This window comes from Haliotis cracherodii, unplaced genomic scaffold (genome assembly GCF_022045235.1).
Source record: "Haliotis cracherodii isolate W230 unplaced genomic scaffold, xgHalCrac1.p SCAF_6, whole genome shotgun sequence".
Classification (NCBI taxonomy): domain Eukaryota; kingdom Metazoa; phylum Mollusca; class Gastropoda; order Lepetellida; family Haliotidae; genus Haliotis; species Haliotis cracherodii.
In genome coordinates, this window is record NW_027266319.1 from 50,454,176 (window position 1) to 50,481,743 (window position 27,568).

A 27,568-nucleotide genomic window follows, 5' to 3' on the forward strand; every position below is an offset into this window, starting at 1 on the left:
TTTTTTGAGAGTCAAAAGTTTTATTGTATGATTAATGTAATTTAAAGTGTTCACTGTTAATGTTAAGCTTAAAGTTAAGTATCTTTTAAATATTATATGTCTTTAGTTTAAGTTAACAAGTGCTAATTAATGTTCTCAGCTGATTGTTCTACAGAAAAATAAAGGATATATGAATGAAAAACAAAGTTTGTTGGTTTTATTTTTTCACAATCTTTCATTACTTCACAGCTCATGAAACAATTTACAGTGACACTAATACAGGATGAATAAATAACATCAGTCTCAACTGTGAGACATAATTTTTAATCATGGATGGATATTAAAATACATTTCATGTCAGATTATAATTTAATACCACGAACTCATTAACATCTTTTATCTAGTTATCTTGTATTATCTATCAACAGTGAAGTTGAACTGAAGAATTGTGAACACTCATAATATTTCCTGGTTGAATACAGTTTATTAGCAACAACAAACATGCCCAAAGCTTTACATTTCGTATATACCATATTAATTCGTGTATAATACACACTTGTGTATAATACCAACCCCTAATGATGGGCAATTAAATCCTGAAAAAAATATCTCTCGTGTATAATACGCACAGACTTTTCTTCAGTCTCATTTCAGGCTGTCATGATCTGTCATTGGAAATAGCATAACAAATCCGAATTGAATTACCCAAGTTAATCCTGTTGTTACACTATCTGGTAATATAAAAAAGTGTTCTCTGCATATCTGACCTTATGTTTGTCATCTATTTTATTAATTTTATTTAAAATTTCATTCAATAATGTTTACCTAAATTTCGGCAAAAACATGTGTCCCTCTGATACTTACAACTTCCGTTTACCCCGTTCCATAGGTTCCGCTTAACCACATACTTTGACCGCGCCAAATCACATTATTCACCGCAACAATGATAATATTTTCTTTTGTTTCATTTTGTATGAGTCTACACATCTAGATAAACATATGTCATGGTTAACTTTTAGTGCGAAAATATGCTGAAACGTGAAATACCATGTCCATTTGCGTAGTTTTCCTTTGTTTACATCACGTGCTGTCATCGAAGCCACACGGAGTGTGAGAGTTACGTTCACTTTGATGAATAAATATATTTTGTGTTGTACCTCACAGTCGCACAGTTTTAGTAGCATACCTATATAATTATGCAAAACAATATGTAAAGCCCCCGGCTGTTCTGATTTTAGCGTATGTTTTAAAACGAGAGAAAAGTCTGGTCATGTGACAGGCTATGCAAATTAGCCCGTGGCAGTGGTGTTATGCGAAGTTATATTACTTCTAAAAACGACGATTAATTAAAAACTAGACGTAAATTTTAAGACGTTTGCATGTATTGTCTTCGGAAAATGTTTATAAATTCAGTTCAGGTGAGTAGTTGTAATATTTTTATTCCAAAGCAGGCAAACCACAACATCGATATTTTAAAATTGAGTCAGTCATGGCGCAGTCATTTATTTCTGGACATATTTTTCCTTAATTGAGAGTCATATACGCAAAAATTCTGCGTCAGGGGAAACCCTGGTTAGGGTTTGAAATATTCATTAAAAAAATGGAAAATTAATAAAAAGAATTTTTTTCTTTTGACTGCACCCCTCCATATGACACAGATTATATGTACTAAGTTTGAGATGAATCCACTGAATAGTTTAAGAGAAATCGTGCGGACAAAGTTTTCAGACGGACGTTAGGGTTTGAAAAATTCATAAAAAAATGGAAAATTAATAAAAATAAATTTTTTTTCTTTGGACTGCACCCCTTCATATGACACAGATTATATGTAATAAGTTTGAGATGAATCCCCTGAATAGTTTAAGAAAAATGACGCGGACAAAGTCCACCTACCTCTTCTCCATCTTCACTGACCCAGAGCGGGATGGGGGTGCCCCAGTACCGGTTACGAGACACAGCCCAGTCTCGCGCATCACGCAGCCAGTTGGCAAATCTCTTCTCCTTTACAAAGTCCGGCACCCTGTTGAACAAACAGACTGTCAGTATAAGAAACACTGTTGACAACACAACCTGACAAAAACACAGACAATGGCCCCCATGATAGCAAAAGCCACCGCTTTAGCCCCTGGTAATTACATGTACCAAGTTTGGATGAAAAATCTTTCACAGTTTTTAAGTTATGCGGAAACGAAATACGGACTGACAATTTCAGCATTTTATGATTTTAAAAAGTAAAGTGATAAAAAGAAAGAATATGAATTTTACATGCTTAGCATATCTTTTGTTGAATCAGCTCCAAACAAAAAGAGCCCCGTGAAGATTCCGGGGTAGAATAGGTCTTCAGCAAGCCATGCTTGTCGTAAAAGGCGACTAACAGGATCGGGTGGTCAGGCTCGCTGACTTGGTTGATGCATGTCATCGATCCCAATTGCGCGGATCGATGCTCATGATATCAATCACTGAATTGTGTGGTCCAGACTCGATTATTTACAGACTGCCGTCATATAGCTGGAATATTGCTGAATGCGTTGTTAAACAACAAACCAACCAACCAACCAAACAAAAAGTACATCCAGCCATTTTAATCATCACTACCAGACGAACTTAATTGAAAGGCAAACATGTCAGTTTTGAGCCATCACACAGCACCCCTTTCTCCCCTTCCCACTCCCCCTCAAACTCTGTCATGGAAATATTAGTGTCTAGTAACCAAAATTTACAGTTACACTGACATTTTGACCATGTTCGTTCCCTTACCTCCAAGGTAACCTTCACTTAATGTGTTAAGAGAGAATTTTCCCCCAAAAGTGTAAGAGGTGAATCTGTAAGAAATAAAATTGGTCTGTCCAATATCAGGGATGGGTATAGTAGGTTAAAAGTGTATCACAATATTTTGCAATGCTCAAGGCTGTATTGCGATACGTATCACGATATCTTGTATAATTGTTAATTTTAAATTTAGAAGCTCACTTCCGACAGAATGAAATATTTGGTTCATCAATTTTGCCATCCGTTTGAGTTAGGCCAAAGTGCTTCCACACTTTGTCTTTATACATTTTGAAAAACTGACACGAGGACACTGAGAATCAATCTGTATCTTCGCGAACTTGCATTTTGGAATTTTGAAAATATGGAAACATTTCGAAGGTATTTGGGAAGTTTGTAACATTAGGTGAGGTGAAATTGGCTTTAACGTCGCGTCCAAGATTATTGCACTTACATGGTGTGTGTGTGTGTGTGTGTGTGTGTGTGTGTGTGTGTGTGTGTGTGTGTGTGTGTGTGTGTGTGTGTGTGTGTGTGTGTGTGTGTGTGTGTGTGTGTCTGTGTGTCTGTGTCTGTGTGTGTGTCTGTGTGTGTGTCTGTGTGTTTGTACCGGACTGATGCCCATTTATAGTGCTAGCCCACTGTATACTCACACAGTATACTGACCGAGCCGACAAGTCCTTGTTTTAACCCCTTAATGCTGAGCGCCAGACAGGGTAACAACAAGTACCATCTTTTAACGTCTTTTTGTATGACGCGGCCGGGGATAGAACCCCGGACCTTCCGCTCTCCAGGCGGACGCTCTGCCACTAGACCACGGAGGCGGTCGTTTGTAACACTAAATACATGATAAAAAGCCCTAATTGAAATCACCCCATATCCGAGCATTAAAAAATGATATAGTGATACGTATCGTGGAAAGAATGAACCTCAGTTACCGATATACCGGTAATACCGTGCAGCCTCAGTCCATATCATCACCATCACAATCATCATCATCACTCTCACCAGTATGTCTTCTGGTTGTTATCCAGCAGTTTCTGGGTAGCCTGCTCGACACGGATAAACCAGCTTGGCACCGCCTTGTACATGAGGGGCGTCTCAGACCTGCAGGAATCGAGGGGACATAACAGTCACACAAGGCGTCATGACACGAGTCTATTGGAACCACACAATAACTGTTATCTAAAGAACTATTTCATTACGCGATTTTGATTGAACTGTGCATAGACTCATTAGTCCACCCAAAATATTGCCTACTTTGGCAAGGGTGGAAACTGGACTTTTCTTATCAGTTAATTCCCTTGCCTCAGGAAGATGTTGGCACACAAGGAATTATTAACCCTGATTAGGGACGACATACTCCTAGTTGGGACCTTTCTGAGTGTGTCATCACACCATCGACCATTGGTTGTCAAATCTAGTGTCCATAACAGTCTGCCATTGCATGCTTATCGCTTGCTCTTATATAAATCAAAATTTTTCCCCAATTGAAATAAACTCAAAATCTCAAAATAAGTATTCTCTAACTAAAGAAGGGGACTTGCCTCCAGCAGAAGGGGTAGTTGTGCCTGGCCGTGCCCTGGTGGACGAGACGACCCTCTGCCTTCAGCTTCTTCATGATCTCTTTGTCTGCATCCTGCAAGAAACATGTAGCTGTATCACAAACTACATATCTACAAAGTTTGTTGGTTGCTTGTCATCAATCTTAAGCAGTCATTAAATAATCAAGTCTGGATTGGCCAAACCAGTGATTGACGTTATGAGCAGCATTCCACAGCCGGAGTACTCTATCAACCAAGTCACTGAACCTGATCACCCAATCCATCAAATCTCCTATTATGTCAGATAGGTTTCTGGGGCTTTGTTCTAAAACTGAATCTACCACAGGATATCCTCAAGTGGGTTATTAGTTCTGACAAGGTAATCATTGACAGTAAGCATGGTAGAACATCTTGCATGCCCTACAGTGAGAAAGCTGGATGTTCAATCAGTATAAGCTTATTTTTTCTAGAATCATATTGCAATAGGTGTATCAAACTATGAAAGAAACTATCACTGAAATACTGAAATGCTTTTGAGCAGAAAAATAGCAAAAGTAAAGTTCGTGAACACAGGTTTGATGTAATTTAATGCGGTGTGAATATGCTATGCTTCATCAATACTGTACAGGTTCGTATACAGAATATTACTCCATCCGTCAACACATGTGGCATCTTTGGAGAGAAGACCCTATTATTAACCAACGAATCAAGACACAATCTGGTTCGAGCAAGAGGTGAATGACCAATGACCTCTCAGATAACATCAACAATATTTCTTGTGCAATGCGCCTCGTAGCCATCAACATGACAAAATATTTCCACAGAACAGAAGTTTCAGACATACTTCACTTGCAGAGTAGGCTCTGTGAGTACACGGACTCATTTCATTACTTCACTGAAAAGGCCCATGAAGATCTGTGTTAGAATAGGTCTTCAGCAACCCATGCCTGTCGTAAAATGGCTTCTTTGCTTGTTGCAATTCGGGGGTCAGGCTTGCTGACTTGGTTGATGCATGTCATCTGATCCCAACTGCGTTGATTGATGCTCATGATGTCAATCAATGGATTGTCTGGTCCAGAGTTGTTCATTTGCAGACTGCCATAATAAAGCTGGAATATTGCTGAGTGCGGCATTCAACAACAAACATTCAAAGAAAGAAACAAACTGAAAAGGGACATGCGTTACTTTAACATAACATGGCTGTGCGTGTCCATGGGTGATGGAGGAACACAGTGCATACCACTTTCAGCAATATTCCAGCCATGTGACAGCAAGGAGCTCTCAAGCTAGAATGGGCTCCACACATGGCATGCATGTAGGAATGAAACCTTAAACAGCAGGTTGCCCCACCACCCTTTGTCCTTGACCCCACTGACCTTGAAGTACATGCCCTTGAAGTGTGTGACCTCCTCTGTGAACTTGCCACTGGCGTCAATGGGACACACCATCTTCATGTCCTTGCTGATGATCTTGTACTTCAGACATGTCTGGTAATCGTCCTGGAAAACGATACAAGGTCAAGGTTATTCACAAGGTTCAAGGTCATAGTCAAGTAACATCTCTTCATGCTGACCAGGGTAATGGAACAAAAATCCCACTTGGTCTTCAGGCAATGAGTCTTATAACTAATTTTTATTATATGTTTATTTTTGTGTGTGAGAAGTGTTCTGTTAACGTTATCAAAATATCAGAATTTAAACCTTTTTGTTTAACAGAATAACTGAGGTGTTGTGAGGCGGTGTCCTACAATGCATGTTGTGCCAGCGAATCAAACACAATGTTATGTAAATGAATTGTTCACACACGAATATAAGTAACCATGTTAACTCCTACATACTTCACCAAAGTACGGCGCCTGATGGACGACGCCGGTACCGCTCTCTGCTGTGACATAACTGCCTAGAAGAACTCGGAAGGCTCCATTTGTCTTACCCATCTGAAACAACATCAACAAAACACTCAAATCATACTTCTAATTATGTATAAAAATTATGCTCCATGGTATACTTTTCAATTTCTTAAAACTAAAAATTTCAAACACTGCTCCCCAAATCACTGTTTTCTCTACTAATACTATACCTTGACATGTGGAACTTAACCAATGAGTATTTAATATGTTTGTCAATCTACCGTTCTCAGAGTAACTACTTACACTCTCGAAGTATGGAAACAGTGGCTTGTATTTCTTTCCTTCCAAAGTCTTGCCCTTGAACCTGTAAGAAAATCAAGATGTGTGTCTTCATCTCAGATGCAATCAGATGTAATCAGTTGGAAACAACTTCATTCCAATCATACACTAACACAGACAGTGGATGTTGACATGCTTCTTACTTCTCTACTATGGTGTACTCCTCCTCCGACTTGAACAGAGCCACCAGTCTAGCCTCCATCATGATGTACACCTTCCCGGAACTCTTGTCTGGGGAGAGAAACATCTGTTAAACGCTACCGGTTAAAAACAAAACCAAAGACTTGTCAGCTGAAGTGAGTGAGTGAGTATGGTTTTACGCCACTTTTAGCAATATTCCAGCAATATCACGGCGGGGGACACCAGAAATGGGCTTTACACATTGTACCCATGTTGGGAATCGAACCCGGGTCATTGGAGTGACGAGCGAACACTTTAACCACTTGGCTACCCGACCGCCCCTTTGTCAGCAGAAGAGAACACCAGCAATAATTACAACTTCATAATAAATGCCAATGAATATTATTTATGTTAAAACATCCACTTCTATTGAAATATTTAGATATTCAACGAATGTACGTGGGTTACACATTATAGACTAACAATAGTCCAAGGTTCATACAGACATGGAAAATAACATTGATAAAATTCAAGGCCTTTTCAAGTATTTTTAAGGCTTTCATCATGTCATTTTCAAGGCTTTTGTAGTTGGGTTATTAGCCAGCCTTTCAATTATTTTCAATCCAGCAAACTGTATATCAGTTGTAAGACCTAAATAGCATTATGAACACCACAAGTTTTCAAACAAGATTGATTTTCACAACCAGCACATGAAGTCCTCAATTCTTCAAGGTGTTTGGCAAAGAATCAAATCTATCATTGGGAAAAATCACACTTAAACATCCTTGGTACACAACTATTATTTGGTGTGTTTTAAAACTTTAATTGAGTATATGTCAGTTTGTACAATAAATATCCCATTCATCATCTATGTATTCATCTGATGAAGGGGCAAGAAGTTGTCTAGTGATTCCGTTGAGTTATAAATATACCAGTTCATTGGATCCGCGGCACATAAAATACCGGAACGCTGACATGGTTGATGCATGTCATGGTATCCCAATTGTGTGGATCGATGCTCATGATATCAATCACTGGATTGATGGTCCAGATTTGATTATTTACAGACTGACGTCATATAGCTGGAATATTTCTGAGTGTGGTGTTAAACAACAAACAAACAGTACTTAGTCCATTAAAGTTTCAGGTCTTCAACACTTTAGGCTAGGTGTTTCATTGGTTGTATTTAAGCCAACCCGGAAGTTGACACATTGATATGAATACTTTCAGGTACAGACAGACTGGCAGACTTAAAATATTTCTGTAAGGAGTTCTTATAACATCTACAAACAGGATAAGATAAGAAAGAGTACCAACATATATTTAACATGTTTAAAGGGCTCACTGACCTTTAACTTTGACATAGTCAAGGTCTCCGTTGACACAGCAAGCCAGGTTGCTAGGCAACGTCCATGGTGTGGTTGTCCAGGCGATGATGGACACATCAGGAGACTCTTCCAGTGGGAAACTAATGTAGACTGAAAGAGAAGCCAGGATAACAGTGATGCTGGATTTGTATCAGTGATACTATGTCAACCCGTGAAGACCTGGGTTAGAATAGGTCTTCTGCAACTCATGCTTTGTCGTAGGAGGTGACTATGCTTGTCGTAAGAGGCGACTAACAGGATCGGGTGGACAACCAAATGTCATCTTTCTAAAACGATTTCGTTTCATGTCTTTACCACCCTAATTTGAACTTGACACAAGAAAACCCACACAGAACAAATATATTCCCTCAATAGTACCCATTTTGGGATGTAGGTGCCATGGCACTCGGAACCGACAGGGAGTATGAAATAACCATAACAATATCTTAACATTGCATTTTCTTATTTCCATTCAGAACTGCTAGTTTATGTTCATTTTTTAGATACAGAAATCAGATATGCTGCTTTCAATGATTCAGTCACTAAAACCAAGAATTTAGAAGCCTTGACACTGACAAGAAAGTTCACCTGAAGTAATCTCCTATGGAGGGTTTAACATATATCCACCCCTAGAGTTGATCTGATTTTATGAAATTGTGTCCAGTGCATCGGCATGAGTTGCAATCACATGAGAACCCACCTGCGGGGTCTGTGACCTCCTTATAGTTCTGACCCGACTCAAAGTTTGACAGGGGTGTGTTGCAGGCTGTAGAGTACGGCATCACCTGGAGAACAAGCAGGTCAGAGTTCAGTGGACACTGGGCTTCAGCACCCAGTCAGCATGGTCAGGAAGGAATAACATCAACTAGGCACGACTAATGTCTGCCAGTGAACCTATATTTCCACACTCGGGTAGGGGTGAACAGGACAACAAAGTCATGATAGACATATATCTCTTTACATAAGTCACGATATGACACGTATCATGATACGTACATTTACATTAAATTGCATGGAAACTTCTTGGCAATAAATATTTCAGAGCAGGTTCAAAAGGAAAAGTGAGCTTTAGACTGCAATGTTTAGTAGTGAACTTAAAACGATACTCACAACATATTTTGAGATACTTGACTGACAAAAACACAGGTGGTCATTCAACGAGTAGTAAGTAATTTATTTCAGAAAGTGTTTCATCTTGTTTCAATACAAAAATAAAACGTGTATCATTTTATCACACAAAAACTCACCGTGCACTAATGTATTATTTCACCCCTACACTCAGGTACCGAGACACTCCATGCTAAGCGAGTGACTTTAGTTACTTTTTTTGGTTATTTTTGAAGCTGGAAAGTATGGTAAAGTGAGAGTTGTTTTTTTTTCATTTATCCTTTACAGTTCATAAATCATTGAATCATTAGTATGTGGTTAATCTGGAGATAAACATACAGAGAGTGGCTCACCACAGTTTTGCAACATAAAATGTTCCGCAGACAAATATATCATGTGATGTTAAAGTTCACATCATGACCAAGTGATATTTAGCTCACCTTATAGCCCTGGTAGACCAGCCCCTTGTTGTAGAGCTGCTGGAACACCCACCAGATAGTCTCCATGAACCAGGGGTACATTGTCTTGTAGTCGTTCTGGAAGTCAATCCAGCGCCCAAGACGGGTCACAATGGTCTGAAAGAGGAAGCAATACCTTAAACAATGTTCTATGGCTGTCTGAGGAAATGTGACCATAACTAACAGGAGTCATCAGAAGTTGACAAATTCCCCTGGCCCCCACACTGCCCGACTTAACTTACCTCCCATTCGTTGGAGTATCTCATGACGATCTTGCGGCACTCAGTGTTGTAGGCCTCAATCCCCATCTTTGCCACGTCCTCGGGGCCCTTGATGCCCAGAGTCTTGTCAATCTCATACTCCTACAATGAGGTGAGGTGAAATGGTGTTTAACACACGTCCATGATTACTTCACTTATATAGCGACGTGTATGCGTGCGTGCAGGCTTGCGTGCACTTGTCCAGCCTAATGCCAATTTCATGCTGCTAACCCACTGAGTTATCATGCCGAAGTTTAACATGAATACCCCACTAAGACACTGCCTAAAGACTCCAAGCCGACCAGTCCTTGTTTTAGCCCCTTTATGCCCAGCACCAGACAGGGTAACATCAAGTACCATCTTTTAACATCTTTTAGTATTACGCAGCTGGGGATCCAACCCCGGACCTTCCGCTCTCCGGGCAGACGCTCTACAACTAGACCAGGAGGTGGTCGCATCTATCCGGAGCACTGAAAACTAGTTGTTGATGTTATGAGAAAAGTCTCACCCTGTCTGGGTACAATGACACACAATCATCCAAGTCACTTGCCACCCAATCCAATTCAGTCATCCCTTACAACAAGCATAGTATACGAGGGATCTATTCTGCCTTGTAAACCTTTCAGTTATTTCTGTCCTGTAACCCATACAGGGAAAAGAACTGGCACAAGCCTCCTAGCCCGAGTCGGTTGGTCTATTGTTAAGGACACTGAGGGCTAGCAGAATGTTAGTATTTTTGGAAGATGTCATTATATGTTATCAGTATTAAGGCTGGTACAGGTTTCAAGATAAGTTGTATCTGCCCTAGTCCACCTACCACTGGCAGTCCGTGGCAATCCCAGCCAAACCGCCTCTCAACATGGAAGCCGCTCTGATGCGCCCACCGCGTGGCAACATCCTTGATGGTCCCAGCCAGGATGTGGCCATAATGTGGCAGCCCTGTGGCAAATGGCGGACCATCATAGAATGAAAACCTGGAAAGAAAAATATTAATTTGAAAATCATTGCAAAAGGATAGCTCATGACTTTGTTCTTGTTTTGTTTGTTTGTTGTTTAACACTGCACTCAGCAATATTCCAGCTATATGACGGCGGTCTGTAAATAATCAAGTCTGGATCAGACAATCCTGTGATTGACATCATGAACATCGAGCATAGGGATTGATGACATGCATCAGGGAGCCTGACCAAGCGATCCTGTTAGTTGCATAGTTGCCTTTTACGACAAGCATGGGTTGCTGAAGACCTATTCTACAAAGGATCTTCAGCGGACCAGAGGATTTTGGAATAGGAAGGGGATGCACACTACTCAGATCATAAAATTAACAAAACAAAGGAGGTGAGATGAATTTGGGTTTAACCTTGTGTCAAAGGTTATTCCACTTATATAGTGACGTGCATGCACATGTGTGGCTGCTTGTACTTGACCGAACTAATGCCGATTTTAAAATGCCAGCCCACTGAGATACCATGCCACAGTTTTAACATGAATACCCAACTCACACACAGTATACTGACTCTGAGCTGACCCATCTTCCCGAGGCAAGGGAGTTAACTAACTATAAAAGTCCAGTTTCCACCCTTGCCGAACTAGGCTGGTATTATGGAGTTACATTTTGGCTGTACTAACAAGTCTATGCATAGTCCAATCAAAATCGCACAACAAAATCGAAATCTGGTAAACTGTCATGCAGATTTCAGTCAATTGAAGGATTTGCAAAGCATGTGCACCGCTAACTTGGTGTCAACAGTTATTTTTCAAATCTTTTCATGTTTTTTATCAAGGTGCACACGTGATTTGATGCACTTTGGGATGAAAGACCCGTTTTATCACAATACTGATCTAGATTATCGATCAGATCATTTTGACTGGGCGCCGCCATTTTGCAAGTGCAAATGCAAGTGATACGAGAGGTGGAATCTGACTGGTCCATAGGAGAGGTTTAGAAGGGACATAACTTGTAATAACCACTAGTGGGGCTACAATCGAGCCCAGGAATTCCAGCCTAGTTCGGCAAGGGTGGAACCTGGACTTTTAAAGTCAATTAACTCACTTGCCTCGGGAAGATGGAGCTGACCACTCCTTGTTTTAGCCCCTTAATGCCGTGTGCCAGGCAGGGTAACAACAAATACCAACTTCTAACGTCTTTAGGTGTGACGCAGCAGGGAATCGAACCCCGGACCTTTCACTCTCTGGGCAGACGCTCTACCACTAAACCACAGAGGCGGTTGCATACAGAGGGAAAAACATAGGTTGAGTATTATGCCAGACAAAAAAAGATAGGTAGGACGAACAGGATAGGGTGGTTAGACTCGATGACTTGGTTTATGCATGTCATCGATCCCAATTGCGTGAATCGATGCTCATGATATTAATCACTGGATTGTATGCTCCAGACTCTATTATTTACAGACCGCCGTCACATGGCTGAGTGCAGAGTTAAACAACAAACCAACCAACCAACTAATGCCTGGGTAAATGTGATAATGTCATCTGTCCCTCGGTTGGTTGGGAGATAAGACTTCATAGGCTTTCTTGATAAATTCAAAATTTTCAATTCTTCCTAATAATATTTTCACTGGATAATAGTTATTTTCATTCCCAATTAAATAGGCATATACAGTTGTTTGACAAGGAAAGAACAGCTTGAAATTTGACTTTCTTTGTAACCCCCCAAAAAACCATTAAAAGCATCTAATTGTCTTAGGTCTATGTTGGCAAGTGGTCTGCTGTTCACAGCAGTAGGGACGGTGGGTTAACCCAGTGATTAAAGCTTTCATCACGCCAAAGACCCTGGTTTGACTCCCAACATGGGTACAATGTGTGAAGTCCATATCTGGTGTCCCCCACTGTGATTTTGGTGGAATATTGCTAAAAGCAGTGTAAAACCATACTTACTCACTCACTCACTCACTGTTCACAGGAAGAAGCTTAGGAAGATGATTAAGGTCAATCTGTAAATTTGTCAAATTCCTCACTACTATTTATGTTTAGCATGCTTAGTTATAGAAATGTAACGATACAGTGGGGTCACGATACAATACATATCCAAACACTGTGGGTGTGATACGATTCGTATCCCAATACAAAACTTCTATTTCATAAGTTGATATTATTTCTTGTTGAGGGTGAATCACAACCCTGAATCATTTGTTTTAAATTTCAGAGATCAAAGATGGGATATTGTAGGACAGAAAGATATAGGCTAGATGGCACTGTGAATGCTATGCTGTTTATAGCCAACCAGGAATCCTAGAGAACCTGTTTAAGCGGGGTGTTGAAAAGTTTCTGTTCTTATTCAAGTGTTTTTACATCAATATAACTTAGAATATAATAAGAATTGTGATACATGAACAGGGGTTTTAAATCAATGTATTGTACTGTGGGCCTTGTATTGTGATACAACATGTACAATATTGTACTGACATATCGTTACACTATTTGGTTATGAAGTCATTTATCAACAGGGATCAAAATCAGTAGAAGTCAGGAAGGATCAGTGAAATTTCCTTGTGGACTACCACTTTCAACACTATGTAGAGGGCAACTCTGTTGCAACTCATCTTTGTGGAAAATAACAATTAATTTCAAATCCTAATTAACACCTGTGATACGATTAGTTTCCTTGAACTTGAGCATACATCAGTGAGTATGCGCGCACTCTGCTGCACACTGCATGATGCAACACCCAACACTGACAGCATGGCCTATAATTAGAACACTTGCCACACTAGTCGTGCACTCACACAAATATGTCACACACACAACCAGTTTTGGTCACGCGACAGCTATTTTCAACAGATGCATCCATCTGTATGAGTGGACACGGGTCACTGAACAGAGAAACAGATGTAATATTTATCATGCTTATGGTATTCAAAACTAAATGTGGACGTCACATTCTTATAAAAGCTAAATAAATTTGGACATGGATCGCTACATAGTGAACTGTTTGTATGGCGACCTTAAAATAAGGGCCGACTATTTGATATTGAGGAGGGGGAGGGGTGGTGGAGGGAAATAATCTCTTCCACAAAATGAAATAGTCCTCACGTTTTGCACACAAATCTGATCATTGAAAATAATGTCTGCCCCCTCCCCAAACAGGTTGGACCTTCACTTAGACTCTTCCGCACTTAGACTCTTCCAGGTAGGGGGGGCACCATAGACACTCCCAGACAGGGGGCACCATAGACACTCCCAGACAGGGGGCACCATAGTCACTCCCAGACAGGGGGCACCATAGTCACTCCCAGACAGGGGGCACCATAGTCACTCCCAGACAGGGGGCACCATAGACACTCCCAGACAGGGGGCACCATATACACTCCCAGACAGGGGGCACCATAGACACTCCCAGACAGGGGGCACCATAGTCACTCCCAGACAGGGGGCACCATAGACACACCCAGACAGGGGGCACCATAGTCACTCCCAGACAGGGGGCACCATATACACTCCCAGACAGGGGGCACCATAGACACTCCCAGACAGGGGGCACCATATACACTCCCAGACAGGGGGCACCATAGACACTCCCAGACAGGGGGCACCATAGACACTCCCAGACAGGGGGCACCATAGACACTCCCAGACAGGGGGCACCATAGTCACTCCCAGACAGGGGGCACCATAGACACTGCCAGACAGGGGGCACCATAGACACTCCCAGACAGGGGGCACCATAGACGCTCCCAGACAGGGGGCACCATAGACACTCCCAGACAGGGGGCACCATAGACACTCCCAGACAGGGGGCACCATAGACACACCCAGACAGGGGGCACCATAGACACTCCCAGACAGGGGGCACCATAGACACTCCCAGACAGGGGGCACCATAGACACTCCCAGACAAGGGGCACCATAGACACTCCCAGACAGGGGGCACCATAGACACTCCCAGACAGGGGGCACCATAGTCACTCCCAGATAGGGGGGACCATAGACACCTTCCAAGAAAGTTCAACAAATACTGATAAAACAAATACTTGCATCTAATGACCAGTATCGTCATCTGTCTCATGGAGGGTGCACAAATTTGTTTACTTGATCAAGTTGATATGTAAGGATAACAATTGTTTCTTGACTCTTATAATATATCACTTATTGATCCTAGCTGTATGTTCAGGATGTGGAGATCCCAGAGACTCCTACCTGGGTTTCCCTTTGGACTGTTTCACCGATGTCTTGAAGGCGTCAATGTCTTTCCACAGTTTCAGTATCTTCTCTTCCTCTGCAGGAAAGTTGATATGTTCTGGCACACTGGCCATCGTTGATCTCTGAAACAGGAACAACAAATACTGAACACATACAGGATTTACCCGATTTACCTCAACTCTACCATGAGTCATCAGTGTGAGAATGTCAGGTAAAGTCCTGCACCACAGATTTACCTAAGACTCTAAACTATGTTCCCCCGGCAGGCAAACTGGGAAGAAATTGTTAGTTTGTTAAAAATTGGGGTTTGTTTAAAGTTCTTATTTCATTCCATTCAGAGGTGATTAACCAGTGGTAACAATGTGTAATGAGATTGCATTGGTATTTTCTAAATATTCTCACAAACTGATTGATATATTTGGCCCACTTCTGGATGTGATCAATCAGCCATTGTGATTATCTGCATTGCCCAGCTACAACAATAGAAACTAAGAGTTTTAGCCCACTGGTCCTTATAATGATAACATATAGCAAAACCCCTGAAAGGGGCAAATTTCTACTAGTCCTTAGGATACCTTTACTACCATGTAGCTATCTTATATGTGACGTTACATTACTATGTGCAAAAGGGTGATAAAAGATTAGGTTTCAGCTCTAGCACCAGTGACTGTTCATATGATGTAACATAGCCATAACACTTGTAGAGACATTTGTGTGCAACATGCAGAAATCCATGGTCCACTGACAGGCCGTCACGCACACGAGTGACCCCCTCTCAGGTGGTCACTTGTACGCGAGACGGGAGAGCCGTCTCGCGTACACGTTACGTCCTCTACTGATAACCATGGCAACCACCACTGCTTTGATCGTGTTGATTTATCAATTTCATTGATGATTTCCCACTTTTCATGAGCGAAGCTCTAACTCCTGAGAGTCCACCTTTACTGATATACAAGCAGTAGATATGATCAACACATGGCAAATGGAAAATGGTAGCACTGATACTGAATAGATAGATAGATAGACACAATTTTAGTTGTTATCCATAAAATTGTGTCTACTTTGGAATAATATGAAAGGAAGCATTAAAATCTGTTCCTATTTTCTGGTCCTATTATATGAGAATACATGTTACTTCTACAAAGCCATAAAATTATTTATTATCTATATACATTAATACATTGTAACATGAATTGGGAAATACTTAGTTCCAAATTGGGAAGTTTTGTTAACATTTGCTGCAGATTTGGGGCAGAATATCGGCCTCTGAGCAGGTCTAGACAAATGCCTGAAACATTCGGCAAATTTCTGTCCATTCTGCTAAAGCCAACGAAATAAGGAAGCTTCTACCATATTTTCAACCATGACCACTCACAACCTCAATTAGAAAATCACTAATGCTGATTGATTACTTAAGCATTTCTATTGTCTTGTTGACTAGCATATTTGTCAAAACCAGCATACTGTAATCACTGTATAAATCCTACGTACATAAAAACATAATCCAGAAACTGTACAACATGTACAAGTCAAAGAGACATTATCATATTTATTATGATAACACATTGATATATACAACTTCGGCAGTACCAACTAGCATACAGAGCACTGAGTCACTGACACAATAAACATACCACATCTCCTCAACTAAGCAGCCAGGCCTATATTTCTTTCAGACACTCTTTACTCCCGGAGAATTCCATGCATACAAACTACCCAGCATTTACTTGAGGTCTGGCGTTTATTCAAGGTATACAGGTGATACCTGTTACACATGACCCAGGGTAAAAGTGGTCCCCAGCAACTAATGCTTGTCGTAGACACCCTAATGGATCATGTGGTCCAACTCTGAGATTTGGTTAATAGGTGAGGTGAGGTGAAATGGGGTTTAACGTCGCATCCAAGATTATTGCACTTATATAGCGATGTGCATGTACATGTGTGTGGCTGCTTGTACTAGTCCGGACTGATGCTGATTTATAGTGCTAGCTCACTGAGACACCATGCCGCAGTTTAACATAAATACCCCACTCAGACACAGTATACTGGCTCCGAGCCGACCAGTCCTTGTTTTAGCCCCTTAATGCTGAGCGCCAGACAGGGTAATAACAAATACCATCTTTTAACATCTTTTGGTATGACGCAGCCGGGGATTGAACCTTGGCTCTTCCGCTCTCCGGGCAGACGCTCTACCACTAGAAAACGGAGGCAGTCTTTTGGTTGATAGATTGTCAGTATAGCCAAACGGCATAGATCAAGCCTTGACAGTCAAACCAGTGATTGATATTATAAGCAATGATCCGTGACAATCAACCAAGTCACTGAGAATGGCCCCTTGTTTCATTACGTTGCCTCATAACCATGATTACAGCAGCATTAATTTGACCAACTTAAACCCAGAACTTCTACAGGGGTAACAACAACCTATTTAGGACAAGTAACCTTAAGGGGGCTCACAGCATAGATCAAGATCAGAAGCTAGTAAATTAGCAAGATCACAAGCTTACGAAAACCTAAGAGTAGTGCATTTAACCAGGCACACTTTTTTGGATTCTAATTAGTGCCGGGTGGGGGATCGAACTCATGCTGCCAGCTTAAAACTAAACCAGGCAAATGAGTTAATCCAAACTATACGATCACCAGGGATGCCATTAGATAAATTAGTGCTTGTTAACCAACTTATCAGTACCCGATTCATTAAATTTATAAATGCGCGTAGGCAGTAGCCATTTCGGCCACCCATGCTTGCCGTAAAAGGCGACTATGCTTGTCATAAGAGGCGACTAATGGGATCGGGTGGTTAGGTTCGCTGACTTGGTTGATGCATATTATCGTATCCCAATTGCGTGAAACGATGCTTGTGATGTCAATCACTTGATTGTCTGGTCCAGACTCGATCATTTATGGACCGCCGTCAGCTGGAATGTTGCTGAACACCAAACAAAACAGTAGCCATTTCTTCGGCAAAACTCGAAACTGGATATAAATAGTACAGATTTTTTCTCATATTACAATGCATTAATTTGTTAAGACATAGCTAGCTAATACCAAGCATAAGGCTCATAAAGGGGTGCTAAACACCAAGGATAGAACAGCTGAAGAGGTCGTTGTTGGCAGTTACTACAGATATGTACGCCAGGTAAATTAGTTTCTGCATACAGAAATGAACCCTAACCAAAATCCGAATACAGAGAGGTATTTGTAAATGATTACGTGATTAGTTTCCATCATTATATTTTGACTCTACCCAAGTTTAGCATGTTTAGTGAGCAGGTTGAGAACATGACAACGAACTGACGACAGATCACAACTCACCTTCAAGACAGCTTAACAAACTAGCGTTCAATAGGCGCGGCGGACTTTATGCAGGTCTACAGCTAACTCAATCTGAGGCAAGTTTATGCAACAATCACTGACAATAGATAACTATATATATTGTGTTGACGTTGCATCAGCACAAGCCGGGCGACATGTGCGCCTGTGTTATTTCCGGTTTAGGGGTTATGTTAAAACATGCATTTGGAATATAACGAAAACGGTCATTTTTGTGCATGATCAAAAAGATTATTACATACCCTTATTTCAAATATATTCAGATCTATATACCACAGCATGTGTGGTCATCAGACTGCAAAGCATCCCTACAATTATAGTTACATTTATTTTTTTGTATGTTCTTGTCAATTCATGTTTTGTAATTTTGCTGGAATTAGACGCGAGTACTTCCTGTTGACACGCAGAGGCACGAAAACAAACTTCTTATGCCTCAAACAGTCCAGTTCTTAAACAGACAATTACCTCTCTGAGATAATGACGAATGGTAAACAGATGCAACTTATTTTTTCGGTTATTCATACTTGTCTGGAAGAATAAGCTAACTAAATCATCTTGAAGTGCATGATATATGTTTGAACTGTCCAAGTGTGTAAATTCTTGTTGAACATGGAAGTCCCATTTGATTTCATGGGACATTCCGACGATTTTGCTATTTTTTCATTTGACATTCATTAGTCTTATCTTCAGGCTCGTTGGGTCTGCTTCTTCATCTGACATAACTAAAATTCTTCAGAACATTTGGAAAACTCAATATCTTACAACACTTACCAGTGAATATGGTGAATGACAATATTGGCACAGCTAGCATATTCTTCATTTTCTCCTGTAAAACTAAAATACCCAATATTGAAACAAACATTAATTGTGTTAATGGCTTTGTCTACTTTGATGTCCAGTGACATATTAGCATTATAGTGTATCCATGGTAACACCCCACATTGTGTATGAAAAATGTATATGTTCTGCATCGCTCACCATTCCAAGATCAATCATTTTCTGAAAATGTTTCATTTTTTCATAATCAAGTTGAAATTTTAACATGATGAATAGGTCTTATTTGCATGATCAGGATTGACTAATTTAGATTGATTGGTGTCAATGTCATAATCAGGTTTTCATGGTTATATTAATACAATGTATCAATGACCATTTTATTTTACATTGCAGTGTATTCATTTGATGGAATGTTGGTCTTTGGCCTGCTTGTCATATGTACCTGTGCCTACATGCGACGGGTTCCTAGACTCAAACAGTGGTTCCTGTCAGAAAAAAAAGGCTTGCTAGGAGTTTTTTATAAAGGTGAGCTATTATCTGTTTATGTGTATTTTGGGTTAGCCAAAATACATGTTTTCCTGCTGTTCCAACATTCCTGTCAAGTAATCTTGCTTCCTTGGAGTTTTTCGTCACATCTGAGACTTGTCTTCAAGACTTGCACATGAAATATAATATGTTTGTCATCTTGTGCTGAAAAGGTGACATGTTATCAGAAACAGAAGAAAGGAAAAATTTAGATTTTGTCAGAACTCTTGACATCTGACAATACTAGACCCGTGAAGATTCCGGGTTAGAATAGGTCTTCAGCAACCCATACTTGCCATAAAAGGCGACTATGCTTGTCATAAGAGGCAACTATCAGGATCGGGTGGTCAAGCTTGCTGATTTGGTTGATGCATGTCATCGATCCCAATGGCGTGGATCAATGCTGATGATGTCAATCACTGGATTGTCTGGTCCAGACTTGATTATTTACAGACCGCCTTCATATACCTGGAATATTGCTGAGTGCGGCTTTAAACAACAAACTAACAAACTAACCATGCTAACAAACATCCCAATACTAAAAAGATTGCTAAATTTGACCTTGCTGTGTTGCTAATATGCTCAATATGGTAATAAGTGTGCACAATTCTGTCTTGCAAATGTACATGATGTAGTGGTCATAAAATGTCTGAGTCTTGTGATGGGATTCAAACCACAGACCCTCTGGCCCGAGGTCGGACACCTTGTCCGCATGACCAAAGAGGTTAACCCCATCAGTAAGCAGACAAGGAAGGGTTATCATCTGTCGGATGACTCCAGGCTCTGCTACATACTCACCAATCAACAGAAGGCACGTCCGGGGGCACATGGTTGGGTACTGAGACTTTAGTTGCTAAGCCCCACATTTGGTGCCAATTTAGCGGCCATAAAGTTTCTGAGTCCTGTAAAGGGATTCAAACCACATACCTTCTGATCCAAGGTCAGACGCCTTGTCCACATTACCAAAGAGGTCAACAGGCTGACACGGTAATAATGCCATTTTGTGGGATGACTCCGTGCCCTGCTACACAAACATGGTGAAGTTAACCATGATGGCTAATGGTTGTCTGTCAGAGAATTGGGAATACAAATTCAACCCCAAACTATGTCACGGACAAAGGGTACCATGCATTGAAAGAAACATTAGTGTCACGTCCATTGTTAAACCAATTACCAGTCGCAGACGTAACGTGTACGTGACGGGTGCGGTCCGCAGTACTCAGTGAAGTGCTTGATACTAATTAATTCAATCACCGTGGCTGTGCTGTCGCCCGCGACCTCCGCGAAAGTAATTAAAGCGCTATGTAAAATCGCCCACTGCCGAGAGGACCCCCAATCCACCCAAGGTCGTGACTGGCAGGTCATGTGTGCATCCTGATTACAGACACATGACAAGATGAGAATATTACATGAATGGTCATTGAAAGCTCTCTTCTGAATGTGGTCAGTGTAAAATTCTCTCATGTTAAAATGCAACCACTAATGCTAATTGTAGCTGTCGTAGCACTTTTTCACTACAAAACGATTTCAAGTCAATAGTAACACAAACAGATTGTATGTCAAATTTGCCTCCTGCCTTTTTTCTGTATGTGGTAATTTTGCTATGACTTTTACTAACAATTTTACCTTTCTGGATTTTTTCTATTTCAAATAGGTCTTAGGGTCTGATATCATTAATATATATAGAAGTATTGCTTTGAATTGATATCCCAGTTCACACTATATCGCTATACATTTTAACCCCTCACAGGCAGCTTGAGTTCTATGATCCCAAGGGAGTTGAGAATAAAAATCAAGTGCACATTGATCCATTGCCCAGGGTTATGTTGTATGCTTTGAGCTTGCTTTAGGGGTGGATTTGGAACATTATGAATATGCAAATTGTTTGTAGTAGTAGTAGTATTGTTGTTTTTATTTTTAAGACTTTGAGAGGAGATGGGGGTCTTGCCACCATGAATTTACACACAGTTACACATAAATCCACTTGTTCTCCCTTTCAGCATCTGTTATTGGCACCCGACTCCACACACCAGTATCGGTCATCTGTATCCTCATGGCATTCTATGTTCTTCTACTCAAGTAACCATGGAAGCTCACCCCTCATTCCGTCTCCGCCCAGAGTTGTCTGCCCTTGTTCCCTCATCCATCATGACTTTGTTTCACAGTAAGTGTGGGAGAGGCACGAACATTACAGAGGACAGTGGACAGTGGCTGACAAGTCAGCTAGGCAGAAGCTGTGTAATAAATGAAGAACGCGACTTTCTGTGATCACTATGTACTTACCATATTTGTGTACAGATGTCACATGGCATTCATAGTGCTGATGTTACAATTTGCAGAGCTCCAGATAAGATGCTTATTTGCATAAAATATGCACCACATCATGTTTACCCACTTAATTTCAAGTTGCGGTGTAGAAATATGCGTGAAAAACATTATTATTCATTAGTGCAACTACTGTGTGTATTTACCCAATGTGGCCTTTAGCTTCTGTACTGTAATGATCTGTATTAACTGATCAAATGCAGGCATCTCTATGGCAATGATTAATTGATAAAAGTGCTATAAATCTTTTTGTATTTTGTAACTTAGGGATATCACTGCAGTGAACTTGCAACAAGTGAAAAAATTGCATCTTCCTAAGGCAAGGGAGTTAACTGACTCTAAAAGTCCAGTTTCCATCCTTTCCAAACGAGGCTAGAATGTCTGGGCTCGATCATAGCGCCACCAAGCTATTACGAGGAATGTCCCTCCTACTGACCTATCAGATACCACCTCTCTGATCACTTGCATTTCGCAATCAAAGTCTTTGTTGTGATAAAACAGGTCTTACATCGCGAAGTGCATCAAATCAGGTGAGCACCTTCATTAAAAACATGAAAAAATGTGAAACATATCTGTAGACGCCGAGTTGGTGGTAGACGTGCTTTGCAATCAACCAAAATCTGCACAGCAGTTTACGAACTGTATGTCGATGTCGTTGTGCAGTTTTGATTGGACTATGCATAGACTTGTTAGGCCAGCCAAAATGTAACTCCATAATACCAGCCTAGTTCGGCAAGGGTGGAAACTGGACTTTTATAGTCAGTTAACTCTGGAAGATGTAAAGTTGGGGCAGCACATAAGCAGATGCAAATCAGAAGTCATCTGTAACTGCATTTTAGGCACAATTTGTTTTTCAAATTTTTATCTTGTGGACACAAGGGAGTAAAAATGCATTGAATACCAAAAGAAACATGTAAATAGCCAATGATAATGACTACATGTGAGTAAATACTCATTGGCTGTAAAAGATGATCTCAAGCCCTGACTTATCTTGTGTGGTATTTATTAATCATGGGATTTCAGTTGGTCTGACCCAGTGTCTAAAATAACTGCCTGCCCGCCTTCCCGTGGCTGGAAACATTTCTGTCGGGCTGCAGGAAATTTACCTCCACCTGCCCAACTGTCTGGCAGATAATTTCAAGACTACTTACATATTCCGTTTTGTCATAACTCCTCATAAATTCTCAAGTAATTATATGCATTATTTAAGCTGTATCAAGATGCAATTTGTCTTTTATTTTAGACCATTTTTCAATGTTTATAATGTCTGAATGCGGGCAGGTAACTTTGCAAATGGTCAGGAACCTTTCATGGGTCACCTGCCCAACTGTCTTGTTGGGTTTTCAAATTATTTCAGTTGGTCTGACCAACTGTTAAACTTCAGTGATTCCGAGACTACTCAGTTCCTTTTTCTAAAAACTTTTATCTCTTGAAATAAGAAGCTAAATACAGAAACTCTAACCTTATTTTCATTTACGCAAAAATGTGGGCAGGTTATTCTGCAAAACAGTGATATCATTTATTCAAATTTTTCTCTTCACAGTGGCTAATGCCATGACATCGCCTAAAATATGCAGAATTTGAATTTCATGTACATGAAACAATTATGTGGATAAGTTGTGACATACAGAAAAATGAAGATCTAAGGCTGGTTGTATTCGGGGTGGTTTCGGCCAAAGTCGGTTGTATCGTTTCTCATCACCATTCTTGTTTTCATTATCATATTACTATTTGTTTAGAAATGTGTGTATAAATCTCGAGAATTTGTCCTATTTTTAGGTTTTCTCAAGAATGTAAAGTAATTTACAGATTAATTTTTACGTTGGTAGTTTTCTAAGCTATACAGATAGGAATATAGAAAGATTTGAAAGAATGTTACCATGATGTATGGTATATGTTTTACCTTAAAGAGGGGCTGTGCTCTACTGTCTGGAATCCATTATCGGTTTAGGTCTACACTTTGTGATCAGTGACTTGTATATGAGTGAGTGAGTGAGTTGGGATTAACGCCGCTTTTAACAATAGTCCAGTTATATCGCCGTGTGTCAGCTTAATGTGGGAGGAAAGCCCCAAGTGATGCAGGTCTCAGACGTTTACCACTTCGGTGAAACCCACGAGCATGGGTATGGTACTGACAAACATAGAAACATAATGGGAGCGAACCGGGATTTGAACCCACAATCATAGGTTTCTGGCATGCCCAAGGGGCGCAACTCTGCACAGCGAATCGTGGCACCTTAGACGACTGGGCAAGCCGTGCCCCCAAGTTGTATATGACGTTGTCTCAGATTCAGACATTAAGTGCTTCACAGATATTACGAGATATACATCCCAGAATGTGGGTTACCAGGTTACCAGTGTTGGGATGACTTGAAAGGAACCTGCTAGGAGTGCCAATTTGACCAACCTAGTACTCCTTCACATAACATTGTTAAAAGACCTTTATGGATAAGATGTACAGTGTGAAGATACCTTTGCATTCATATGAAAGGTATCTTGTGATGGAACGTTTGTCAATGTCATTGGTACTTTTGAGTTGCAGAGCACCTACCTCGGTGAATCCGATGTCTAAAGAGTGAAAAGTGTGACTCTATAATCAATAGACCAAGATCACGATTCAGTGTTCCTCAACCTTCACGTGTCTCAGTATGAGTTTACAAGCCTCCGTTCTAAATACCCACTGTCACTTGAGAGATATAGAGCTTCAATATACATGTATAACCAGAAAATTGAACTTAAAGACTGCTCTGTTAACCATATTAACAATTCTCGTTAATAGACATTGACTGCCTGTAGTAGGGATTTATTTTGGATTCCAAACTTAAGAAAACCTAGCAGACAAATTTGACAAAAGCAAACAACTTTGTTCAAATTTGAATTTTCTTAAAAGTCCATCCTTAATTCAGGGCTATTTTAATATTTCATTCAATGCAATTCTTTTAGGACAATCAATTTTGACTACCTGTCAAAGGACAGTGGCATGTATGAGTTTTAAAATCTTATTCACAGAAGTCAAAAGGATGAAGTTATTTTATAAAGGTCTATTCATCGAGTTATTTTACAAAGATCTGTTCACTAAATTGTTTTCACACACAGACTCATCAACGTTAAATCATAAATTACTATTTATATGGTTTCTTAACTACTGTCAAACACAAATAAAATATGGCTCGAAAATATTCCGTCTGTCTAAATGTGGACTTTAAACGCACCAATAAATGCGATCAACCATTAATATTTTTTAAATTACTAAACGATGATCTTCGCTGAATTATATCTACTCTGTCTAACAGATACACCAATATACATGGTATATATATTTGTTTGTAAATGCCAATGTTCACATTTCTGTTGTCAATGCTCATGTACATCATCATATTTAGAGGGCTGGTGTTGTGTCTTACCTGTACATACTGTCACACTTGTACATACGGCAACAAGGGTTTTAACATTACCGTTTGGAGGTATTACCATTTTGACTATTTCAGTGGAGAATTCGCATGTTGGATAGTGTAGTACACAGGTGTTTTTCAAGCTGGTAGTAGTTCTTTAACATAGTGTAGAGAAACCTTGTTGGTCATTGAAACCACAGTCGTGGAGGGATTCGCTTGTTGAATGTTATTTACAATGCGTGTTGTTTACATTCTTTAATACACTGGAGACAAAGCTCACCAGTTGATGAAACCACGGTTGACAGATTCGCTTGTTGAATGTTATTGACAGCACGTGTTGTTTTCATGAAATGGATATCAGTTTTTTAATGCACTGGAGACGAAGCTCACCGGTTGATGAAACCACGGTTGACAGATTCGCTTGTTGAATGTTATTGACAGCACGTGTTGTTTTCATGAAATGGATACCAATTCTTTAATACACTGGAGACGAAGCTCACCGGTTGATGAAACTACTGAAACCTACTGGTATAGTCAGCTATAGGCTACTGAGGTTGTCTATTCATACTTGGTTCTCACCCTGAAATGAGTAATGTTTAAAAAATTAGATTCCACCTTAAAGCTTCTTTTCTTTATTACCGCGGTAACTGACTGAAATAAGTATTTTGTGGTTACAATTTTTTATCGAGTTGTGTATTCAAAGTATGTAGTTTTTAGGCTTTTTTAAACAAATTGGAAGTGGGGGCTTTTTATGAGTCTGCAAACAAGTTAATTAAAAATGGTTATGTACCTTTTGTGAGAAAATATAAATGCTTATTGAAAATAAAATTCTTTCATGTTGGCTTGTTTACTGGTGTACAAAACCTGATAGAAACCGTTTGTATTTGAACATGTTGAACTATACATTAGAAATAAGGTACTGAAAGATTTGACTAAATATGATAGAAATGGGAACTAATCAGGTTTTTAGAACAAACCGGTATTAATTATGCATGTCTCGTTGTTCCATCTGTGTACATGTTGTAGCAGTATCAAGTTCCAGTAAGCCTTCAAGATGAATCCTTGTGGGCATGTACTTACAGGACTAACATGCATGCTGATCATGTGTCATATTGTACAGGTATACAACAATTGTACATATATCGTGTATATTGATGGGGAATTGTGTAACAATAAAAATCAGTTTTTCAAACAAATGACTGAGCTTTTATTTATCACCATTGATTAAACATATGAGTAAGATGAAAGTTTAGCATCACTTTCAAGATTATTCTACTTATATAGTGACATGCATGCACATTGTGTATGGTTCCTTGTCCTAGTCCGGATTAATGACGGTTTCATAGTGCTACACCACTGAGATACCATGCCACAGGGCCTGTGAAGATCCGGGGTAGAATAGGTCTTCAGCAACCCATGCTTGCTGTAAAAGGCAATTATGCTTGCGATGAACGGAATCGGGTGGTCAGGCTCACTGACTTGGTTGATGCATGTCGTCGATCCCAATGGCGTGGATCAATGTTCATGATGTCAATCACTGGTTTGTCGGGACACGATTATTTACAGACCGATGTCATATAGCTGGAATATTGCTGAGTGTGGCGTTAAACAACAAACAAACAAGCAAACAAAACCATGCCACAGTTTAACATGGATATCCCACCAAGATACAGTACCGGTAAACTGACTCTGCCATGGCCGTCAACAATCACCTGATGACCTCACCACCTCATTTGTTCATGAGAGCAGGTGGACCAATCATCTTTTAGAGTTAATCAGCATGTTCCAAATGTAAACAATAAAGGCTGTGCCATCATGTTGTGGATATGGCATGTACACCCAAAAGGGAGATCGAGCCATCAATGGAATAGTTGTGTTCTCTGTGGGCTTTCTTTCATTAACATTAATATATCCTAATCAAGACAAAAATGAAGCTGAGACTGAATCACTTTTGAAAGTTGACCTCTGATTGGCTAAAGCACCCCTGCATCCTTCCTTTTGATTGGGTAGTCAAAGTTTGCTCGAGGTTTACCTGACCCAACCGTCTGTGAAGGTGTCCTCTGATCTTCACAGAGAGGTATCATAGAGTAAAATATCTGATCTTAAGGAGATTGTCTTAATTCAAATGTGGACCAAAGCCTCTCAAACAGGACGAGGCTGGTACTAAAAAAATACAACAAAGTCTAATTATCTTGATGAAATAAATATTATTTGAGAAATTCCATTTGGCATTTTCCTCTGAATATTTAAAGTTAAACATTATTTGAGAG

At 40.1% G+C, this 27,568-nt stretch overlaps 2 protein-coding genes across 2 annotated transcripts in view; one reads left to right on the forward strand and one right to left on the reverse strand.

Moving 5' to 3' along the window:
* LOC139445154 (isoleucine--tRNA ligase, cytoplasmic-like) overlaps nucleotides 1-18,427 on the reverse strand; it is a 45,492-nt gene extending 27,065 nt beyond the window's left edge. Inside the window, exons 1-14 of the mRNA XM_071226259.1 lie at nucleotides 18,262-18,427; nucleotides 14,944-15,068; nucleotides 10,604-10,760; nucleotides 9,769-9,888; nucleotides 9,509-9,643; nucleotides 8,662-8,746; nucleotides 7,944-8,072; nucleotides 6,618-6,705; nucleotides 6,439-6,499; nucleotides 6,124-6,222; nucleotides 5,663-5,785; nucleotides 4,290-4,381; nucleotides 3,751-3,849; nucleotides 1,873-1,999 (exon numbers count right to left, since the gene is read on the reverse strand). Coding sequence (XP_071082360.1) covers nucleotides 1,873-1,999; nucleotides 3,751-3,849; nucleotides 4,290-4,381; nucleotides 5,663-5,785; nucleotides 6,124-6,222; nucleotides 6,439-6,499; nucleotides 6,618-6,705; nucleotides 7,944-8,072; nucleotides 8,662-8,746; nucleotides 9,509-9,643; nucleotides 9,769-9,888; nucleotides 10,604-10,760; nucleotides 14,944-15,059 — 1,431 coding nt within the window. The 5' untranslated portion in view covers nucleotides 15,060-15,068; nucleotides 18,262-18,427. The remainder of the gene's footprint in view (nucleotides 1-1,872; nucleotides 2,000-3,750; nucleotides 3,850-4,289; nucleotides 4,382-5,662; nucleotides 5,786-6,123; nucleotides 6,223-6,438; nucleotides 6,500-6,617; nucleotides 6,706-7,943; nucleotides 8,073-8,661; nucleotides 8,747-9,508; nucleotides 9,644-9,768; nucleotides 9,889-10,603; nucleotides 10,761-14,943; nucleotides 15,069-18,261) is intronic.
* A 243-nt stretch (nucleotides 18,428-18,670) lies between these two features.
* LOC139445455 (protein kish-B-like) lies at nucleotides 18,671-26,471 on the forward strand. The gene is made up of 3 exons (XM_071226600.1): nucleotides 18,671-18,766; nucleotides 19,450-19,581; nucleotides 21,582-26,471. Exons 1-3 carry the CDS (start codon nucleotides 18,757-18,759, stop codon nucleotides 21,662-21,664), a joined length of 225 nt encoding a protein of 74 aa, XP_071082701.1. The 5' UTR covers nucleotides 18,671-18,756; the 3' UTR covers nucleotides 21,665-26,471.
* The last annotated feature ends 1,097 nt before the right edge of the window (nucleotides 26,472-27,568 follow it).